The sequence below is a fragment of the Dioscorea cayenensis genome, chromosome 15 (assembly GCF_009730915.1).
Source record: "Dioscorea cayenensis subsp. rotundata cultivar TDr96_F1 chromosome 15, TDr96_F1_v2_PseudoChromosome.rev07_lg8_w22 25.fasta, whole genome shotgun sequence".
NCBI classification, from domain to species: Eukaryota; Viridiplantae; Streptophyta; class Magnoliopsida; order Dioscoreales; family Dioscoreaceae; genus Dioscorea; species Dioscorea cayenensis.
This window is the reverse complement of record NC_052485.1, coordinates 22,031,215-22,040,875: the sequence shown is the minus strand read 5'-3', so window position 1 is coordinate 22,040,875 and position 9,661 is coordinate 22,031,215. Positions and strand designations below refer to the sequence as shown.

Below are 9,661 nucleotides of genomic sequence, written 5' to 3'. Positions count from 1 at the left end.
ACCATAAGTGAGAAAATCCAATCACCAATGTCTTTAATAATGAGCGATCTCACTTTTTCAGCCCAAGAATGCATCAAGTCCTTTTGAATTTTTGGAGCAGTCATTTGGTTATTCCCGGGAGCATTTGCTTTCAATGTCTTGTTAATCTTATCAACACGTGCACCATACCAATAGAGTAACTCCAAAAAGTTACCCTTGTTCTTGGAACTTGAAGATTCATCGTGCCCCCGAAAAGCTAAACCTTGTCTTAACAAAAATCGCACAACATCTAGAACTGCTGTCAATCTAACTCAATAAGAAATTTTCATTTCTGGACTATGTTGCGAGATCTTTTGTGTGACACTTTGTCGTGGGTTCTTGAACAATTCCAATTTATCAACTGAAAAATTATGAATGCTAGCAACATTTCTTTCATGATCTCTGAAAGTAGAAATTGCATTCTTCCAATTATTATACCCCGTTTTGGAAAACACATCCCTCCCGCTTTGGAATCCATAAGTTGTTGGTTTAAACAAATAACACCACAAGCAAAATGCAGAAATTTTCTCCACACTATATTCTAGCCATGGAAAAGAATCAAACCATGAAGGATTGTAACACCTATTTTGATTTCCATATTTCTTCTTAGGAAAGTTGTGAGTCTTTGGTTGACAAGGACCTTTTGCTACATAAGATCGTCTCACCTCATCTCTAATGTTGGCATCATATTTCTCAATCAGCATTCAAAGCCCGGGATCCGCGATTAGGTTATTTTGATCAAACTCAACTCTTGCTCGTTTCGGACTTGAAGATGTGGTCGCGTTATTATCTTTAACACTCGACTCGGTGCTTTTTGGTCTTTTAGTCAAAAACTTGTCCATATTAAATAACCTACACCATACAAAATCTCAACACATTAACAATTTTGAAAATCAATAATCTCAACAAACTCGAGTTAGTAGATGAATAAACTAATTAGTTGCTTCAATGGAACATATGCAACATTAGTTAAAAGTAAAACAATATAAAGTATATCATTTAAAAAATTAAAAAATATTAGAATAACCATTATGTTTCAATTTAAAAAATATATAATTAAAAAATAAAAAAATAGAATACTTGTTTCCATTAAATTATACATGCGATAATTCAAAAAGAAGGTCATGGCCTTAGATTCACATCAAGCAAAAAGATTTTTAATATTGGTAAAAACCAGAACAAACAATGAAAATAAATAAATTCTCCGATAGTTATAGGCTTATAGCTTATTGCTATAGGGCATAGAAAGCATAGAATCAAAGTAGACCCATTTAACTAAAAAATAATGCCAAAAAATGCAAAAGAAGTTATAGTATCATGTCATGCCTAACACTATTGGTATAATGGTATCCATAATCCAATTTTTATGATTAAATAGAGGGTCAAGAAGAATTATCTTTAAATATAGTAACTTAATTCGGTTATTACATTAAGATTAATCTTATAAAGAACATGCACTAAGAAAGCATAGAGGTCAAACCAATGGTTGATACACATGTGTATATATATTAGAAGAAAGATAGGCACAAAAGAAAGTTAATGGGTGCACTATTTCAAGAATTTTTTATAATGGATAGTCTCTGGCAACTATACTGGCCACTTCCTAAGCACTCTCTATCTCACCCTATATATATATATATATTAATATATATAAGTTTTGTATTTCTTTGGCAGTTAGCACATAGATGAAACATGAAAGACCCACTTAATTTTGCATCTAATTAATCATTCATTCTCAACTTGTCTCGCAAGCATCAAACATGACGGTCCCACCTCTTCTATTTCATACTTTTAATCCATTCCTTCCAAGTTCCGAGAAGCTTTAAAAATTAAAGTTGCATGGATGTGAATCATGTGATCATACAATTCATACCACAAATAATTAATTTATGTAAGCAAGCATGAAGCATTCAAATTCACATCCACATCAGGAATGACAGGAAAAGAAAGCATGTCGGGTCATGGTTACTTTTCTTATTTTCTAAATTGCAGCAGCAGTTTGAAACTGCAGGGATAATCAAGGATAACGAAAACACCGGTCTGCTAGTCTACTACAAGCTTTGTTGCTAAGGAATTATCACAAATACAAGCAACTAGAGAAGGCTGAGCAGTAGAGAAAAAAAGCATCAACTGAAAGTCTGAAAACATACTTCTGTGTGTCTGCTTTGGTGCAGTGGCCTTGTGATTGAGAAGAAATTGTGACTTTGTGTGAGGCAATGTGACGGTGACTTTGGCTGCCAGTAGCAGAACGGAATTGGTGGTGGTCCTGGTAGAAGCTAGGAGGTAAATTTGGGAAAAAAGTTAGGGATTTTAATTTTGGGAGGAAATTAATGGCTTCTGAATTTGAGGAAAATTAGAAAAACAATTTATTTAAGTGAAACGATGCAAGTGAATACGCGTTTCTCCTTGAGTGAAATGATTTAATTTTTTTAAATTACAACTTCTTCATGGCCCTCATGGGTCATGGCTTCTTCTTCTCAACTTTTAAGCAGTCAAGCGCATCCGGCATTCTCAACACTCAGTGACTCAGTGGCAGGCCGGCAAGCGGCAACCAAACCATGGCCTCTTTGCCATATCCTCCGAACCTTCATGGCTGCACCCAACGACAGTTGGACTTGGACAATCGATAGCCTGGGCTGCGTCCCAACTTCAACCCAAGTTTAAACTTCATCGAACAGTCCGAACAGAGATATTTCAAAATTTTCCGGCCAGCCAGCCCGGGCTGCAGACCATGTAGGTCCGCCACTGATAAAGAAGAAGGATGGTTTGAAGGAGTAGAAAGCCTTCTTCAATCATGCCACAAATATACCTCACTAATCACGAATAGCTCCAATAATGTTGCGATCGAAAAGACAAAAACGTGGGCTCAATTGCCACGAGATTTCTAGCCCAAAGAAACACGTGAGGTTTCCAAACTTTGGTCAAAGTGGTCAAAGAAAGGGTGAGCATTACAGCCACCATGGGCATGGGCAGGAAGATCATGGAGTTGATGGTCAAAGTGCCATTACCACAATACAACAAAAAACGTGATTTGCGATACATTTTTGCGACACACTAAATCCAAAATGTGTCACAAATCACAAATTGCAACATAATCTGCGACACAATAAAATGTGTCCCGTTTCAGATGTCATAAATTTTTGCGACATTTTTGACAAATGTGTCACAAAATTTGCGACACAAATTGAAAACGTTGCAAATTTCATCGCAATTCATAGGTCTTATGAGACAATATTTGCAATCAGTTGAAGTTTGGGTATTACAAACCTTAAGGCAATCAAGATAGACATAATGGCTGAGAATGCCTTTAAATATTTGAATTTTGATAACAAATATTGGGTTGAAATCATGAACTCCAAGTATGGGAAATATAGGCTTTGGACTAATGCTATTCTTGCTACTTGTTCCTAGCTTTCAAAGCTTTGTATAAAACAGTTGATATTATTAAATTGCATATGAGGATTACGTGTATTAACCCTAGCAACACCAGTTTGATTCGTGATCCATAGTGCTTTGATATTCCTTTGGCTTTTAAACTAAGGTGGCGTTTGGTTCGCTGTAATGTGAAAACATTACCTGGAATCTGGTGCTAATGTGTTCAGATTACCATGTTTGGTTACTTTAGCAGTGATAATATTGATAGTGATGTGAGATTATCAATAGTGAAATATTACCAAATAAAATGGTAATATGATTACCACCAAAATAGGTGTCCATCCAAATTACCAAGTTGGCGGTAATGTATAATGTTTTTTTTTTTCCAATTATGCCCCACTCATTTAATCTAATTCCTTATTACACTCCCTAGTTTTTATTTTCCTTTATTATTTTTGATATTATAATTTAATTATTTATTTATTTAAATACTTTAAATTAAGTTTTTCAAATTTTTATATGTAGGGGTATTTGGTAAATACAAAGATATTTTAAAACAATTGTGAAAAAAATAATTTTTGATATTATAATTTAATTATTTATTTATCTAAATACATTAAATTAAGTTTTCCAAATTTTTATATGTAGGGGTATTATAGTAAATACAAAGGTATTTTTAAAAATTGTAATTTTTTTATATTATAAGTTAATTATTTATTTATCTAAATACTTTAAATTATATTTTTCAAAATTTTATATGTAGGGGTATTTTGGCAAATACAAAGGTATTTTAAAAATTGTGAAAAAATAATTTTTAATATTATAATTTAATTATTTATTTATCTAAATATTTTAAATTATATTTTTCAAAATTTTATATGTAAGGGTATTTTGGTAAATTTAACATATTACTGAGGTGATTACCATGATTAACCAAACATTGTAATGAAAGATTACCAGTAATATAAATTCTCAATCAAACATGGTAATCTCACATTACCACAACATTCCCAAACATATAACATTCCTGATCACATTACCACGGTAATCTCATTACCATGATAATATATAATTACTGTGAACCAAACGCCCCCTAACAGTTATCAATATAGATGTTGATATTTGCAACCTCGTTTTTTAATTTTATAAATGATTATAGTTCTGACAATGCTAATTTGGTGGTTTTTGCTTGGCCCCTGTTTGAACTCGCCTGTTCTTAAGCAAGTAACAATTGATGCAGCTTGCAACTATCATTGGGTTTGGTTCCCTTTATTAAACAGTAACAATCTTGCATCAATTATTTACAGTTATTTAATTAAATGGCAATCAAGAACATGGATTCATTTACTTAACTTGGTTTGCTGTATTTGTGGAATTTGAAGATGGCACCTAGAGCGAATTTTTTGTTTGTTTGGCTGCTATTGCACAGCAGGGTTAAAATATGCCTTTAACATTGGTCCTATTTCCTGTGTGTGTTCTATGGCCTTGAGGGGGAAGATTTTGAGCACCTTTTCCACACCTGTCCAAAGTCTAGATTAATCTGGAATTCAGTTAATAACCTTCTTGGGTTTATTATCAATTTTGGTAATGGGGTGTCCTCTGGGTATTAGTTATGTAACAATAGTTGCTCTAATCCCAAATTTATTACCTCTTATAATTGCAACCATTTAGTTCATCTACAAGGTTAGATGTAATCTTGTTTTTAGAGACATGAATCTGGTTTTCATGCTGAACGTTGAGCATGCAATGGAATTAAGAGATGTGGGGAATTCTGTGGCAATGAGGTTGGCATTGTTTGAAGCCCGCAAGTTGTAGCTGATGAAGATTGAGTGGGTGTTCACTGACTATGCAGGATTGAACCAAGCCTTAAACCATATTGATGCTTTGTCCATACTCACAACTGAATCAATTAAGAGCTCAAGTGTATTCATCATTTCCTTATAAAAGTTGGCAATGCAAATATTCAATCAATCACAAGAGAATGGAATGAATTAGCAGACAAACTTGGAAATTATAACAGACATTTTCCTAGCTAGCGCTCATCCCTATTTCAATCAATCATGAGGGTTCTAGATCACTGTGGGTTATGGTTCTAGCTAAGGATTTGTTATGTAATTTATTTTCTTTAAAATATAAAAATAAACCATCTTGGGAAGCCATTTTAAATTGCAAGTTCAACAAAGCACAAGCGATGAGAAGCTTAGATTGGTAGATTTTAGGTTGATGAGCAGAATATAATGGAAGCCTATAGATACATAGTGATGGAAGAGTAAGAAAAGAGTTGGCTAAATGAGTCTTACATACTTAAATGAGTAGCCAAATTGCTTGGAAGATTAAGTCAATAAAGGTTAGCTGATATTATATTATCACTTATTTTCAGAGAAAACAATGAAGTAACTAGTAATTAGTATGTGAGACAACATTGATACATTAAAAACAGAAAGACTTAGTCAAGTTATTCTGCCCTTTTAGACAAATTCCAAAAAGCTGCAATTCCATTTGATACAACATAAATCAATGCACATGGTCTAAAGCCTGTCTCCATTAACACTTTCCATTGATTCCATGCAACATCTTATTGGAGAGGAGTACCAGGTCAAGTCTTTTATATTCCTTTTCTTATCAGCAACCTTATGTGTTAGAACCCAGTTTTTTTGGACCATTGCTGTAGTGGCCCGTTCCTGTAACAAACCGTTACTGTACCATTCCGAGAGTTTGTTTAAAACGTCAACCTTTTGTCTCCTCCAACTCCATCTCACATCTATGAGTTGCAAACCCTAGCCTTATGATCTTTCTCCACCCTTGGCTGTTGATGGTTATAGGTAAGTAAATATTATTAGCTTTTCCTTAAATTTTTTTATTTTTGTGCAATTGTCGATCTTAATCCTAGATCTGGTCTCCATGTTTTTTTCCCCTCTTTTTGTTTCTTCCTAGATCCTTTTAAGTAGGGGGAAGGACAATATTTCAAGTGAGTGGGCTAATCGAATTTTCTTGATCTGTTTTGACTCCTGTATATTGTATTTGCTTGATTTGGTGTCGATTTGATATGATTATGTTGGAACTTTGGTTGTGTTTTGATGGAGTATGATAATATGTTCAAATGAGAGATTTCCATGAATCTATTTGGTGATTTTATTGAAGTTCAAAGCTTTATATATATTTTTGGCTCATCATTTTTTTATTTGCCAAAAACTCATATTTTTTTTTTTGTTTTACATATTCAACTAAGGAGAGAGGCTTACCATGATTTATTCATGATAAGTATGTGAACCTTATGTATTAGATATGGTGAATGGTTGATTTGGGTTGAGGAACAATACTTGATGAATAATGTATGTAAAATGGTCATATTCTTGAGTTATGTGGAATTCATGAGATGGAATTTGGGTTGATGCACACAAGATGCTTTATAAATTGCCTCTAAGAGGAAATTAGCTTCAAATCAAGATGTAGGGATATGTGGAGATCTTATGTCATTGATTGTGTTGAATTACTAGAATGGAATAATTTTGGGAATATAAGGTTTTATATTGTATATGTTGTATGTGGGCATAGAATTGGGTATGCTAATCTAGACGTTTGTTTGATGGCCGTAAAGTGCTCGATGAAATGTAATTTATGATTTATTTGACATCGAAGGTTTTTATTATGTGTATATTTTTTGGCTCTTAATTAATTTACTTTTCATAAGTTCACTTTGTTCACTCTATACTTGAGAGTTTAAGACCTTTGGGAGTTATATTTATTGTTATCTATGGCAAGATGATTATGTGGATCTTATGTATTAGATGGAGAGAATGATTAATTAGGGTGGAAGGACATGCTAGAGGATTGGTGTATATAAAATGGTCATGATTAATTATGTTGGAACTCTTGTGCGAATATTTGATTAATGCATGCCAAGTGTTTAAAGTAACGTTTTGAGAATTAATTATAAGTAAAGACCATATGATTGTGAGATGGGTCGTGAAAATTATGTCAATAATGAAGTGAATGTGTGGCTAGAGGAATTATTATGGTTGTATAAATTAAAGAAGAAGGTGATGGAGATGTGCATGTTGGAGAGAATTAGGTCATTGAAAATGTTAATGATGGAGAGATAATGGTGAGGGAATTAAGCCTAAATATTTGGTGTTTGAGCTATATATTTTTTCATATGTTGGCAAGCTTGAGTTGTAAGAGAGTTGTAGAACTTGTGTTCTTGGGAAGTATTTGTGAAGGACAATAGATGGACGTATTGGTGATTTTGTGAATGAGACTATTGCAATTATACTGTGGCGATTGGAAATTTTGAATGAGGAAGATAATAAGATATGTCTTGTATTATACCTTTGCTTCTATATGTGTTTAGGTTGGTAAGCATGGAGGTAGATGTATGCATGTAATCAAAATTGATAATGGGAATCTTGAGGTTATATGTATTGGAATAGTTAGAATTGTGGATTTTATCAATCATATAATTATATGTTGGAGTGTGCATTTACCTGTTATGTTCTTTCCCTGTTTAGTTTGCTCAAATTTAATCTCGCTTATTTGTTTATTCGGTTATACAATGGTTTTACTCTTGATTTTCGAGACTGATCGGTATGTATTCATATCTTGGTAATTTATTTACTAAATTCTGTATTTAATTTCCATTTATCTACTTATTCCCCCTAAAGTGGGATTCTGAAATTCTGAAATTCTATTTATTTGAATATTTGAGAAAAATTTGTAAACATTCTACAAGTTTTGTTTGAATGTTTTAGTCTCCAAATGAATTGTACTCAACCCTATCAGTACGAATTAAATACTGACCTTTTCGACAAGAATTTTTGAAAAATTGAGATTGTAGTTTTGTACCGTGTCCGTTCGATGGTAAATGGTCATCTGATTCCGTGTCCGTTCGGTAATAATAAACGGCCATCTGATACCGTATCCGTTCGGCAATAATAAACAACCATATGTTATGTATAGTAAATTTGGAGACATTTTGTTTGAAATTATGTCTAAAATTTTCTATTTTTCCAAGATTTGTATTTCTGGATTTCGTATTTGGTTAATGACAATATTGAGAGTGTTTGCAAAGTTGTGCATTGGAAACTTATGGTTGCGTATTTGTACTTGTACATGGTTTCTTGCCTAACGTTTAATTGTGGTTTTTTTAATTACCGATGTTCTAGAAAAGTTTGAATAACCTTCTTCTTTATTTGAAAGTGTTTGAAAGTTTTGCACCTATTTCCATCCCACTCACTGAGTGACCGAGTTACTCAGCCTCTCTTCTTCTATCTTTTCAGGTACTAGACTCTAAGGTTATCGTGCTTAACTCTAGTGATGTTCAGCCAGTACTAGGATGGTTCCACTAGGGTTGTCGCTTTCTCTAATTTTTTTTTTTTCTGAAAATACTCATTCTTTTATATTATTATATAGTATTAAGTTGTAAAATACTTTTTGTAATTTTGTTGGTTTATTTTTATCTTCTCTGAATCAAGTTTTGAGGCCTTGTAGGCTTATAGGGTTCACGCCTTGTGGTTCTGCGGCCGTTTGTAAAATACTATAAATAGCACACTTGATATTTCCATTCTATCAGCACCCAAAGCATCCATTCTCCAAAACCTCTCTTATGTGCTTGCATCCATCAGCTCTCAGGAATCACTTCATATAAAAACTCACACAATGACATTACTGATGATTTAGAGCTACTGTAGTTGTGCTAAGATATACAATGGTGATGCTCTCTGCAAGAAGAAATCCATTCAACTGCTTGAAGAGATTGGTCTTCCAAATGGTTTATTTCTATTGGATGACATAGAGGAGTTTGGATATAATTGTGAGGCAGGGTATATCTGGTTAATTCAAAAGAAGAAGAAGGACCATACCTCTAAGAAAATCAAAAAAGCAGTATTATATGCTTCTGAGGTGACTGCATTTGTCAAGAAAGGTAAGATGAAAAAGATGACCTGAGTAAAGATGAAAGAACTCATGCTTTGGTACATTGAGGATCCTTCTTCCAAGAAAATCACCATCAAGATTGGCACTGGCCTTTCAGACAGCTTCCCCATGTCAGCATTTGATAGAGCTTGAAGAGTAGTGAGTCAATAAACAAAAGTGGCCCAGTGCTATCAAAGATTGCATCTTAAAATACCATTGTTTTTTATTATCAAATCTTTATGTTTGGTGTGGTATTGTCATGCAGTGTCGAAGTATATCTAATGTAATGTAATTATAGCTCATAGATCAATAATATAAGCTACGCTTTCTTCACAGATCTCGATGTACATTTGGGTAC

The 9,661-nt window shown here is 33.4% G+C and overlaps 1 protein-coding gene across 1 annotated transcript in view; it reads right to left on the bottom strand.

Moving 5' to 3' along the window:
- The window catches only part of LOC120277810 (zinc finger MYM-type protein 1-like), a 10,887-nt gene extending 1,453 nt beyond the window's left edge, over nt 1-9,434 (bottom strand). Inside the window, exons 1-2 of the mRNA XM_039284647.1 lie at nt 9,367-9,434; nt 1-246 (exon numbers count right to left, since the gene is read on the bottom strand). The exon at nt 1-246 is cut by the window's left edge and continues 982 nt beyond it. Of these exons, the coding sequence (XP_039140581.1) occupies nt 1-246; nt 9,367-9,434 (314 nt within the window). The remainder of the gene's footprint in view (nt 247-9,366) is intronic.
- Nucleotides 9,435-9,661: the final 227 nt, after the last annotated feature.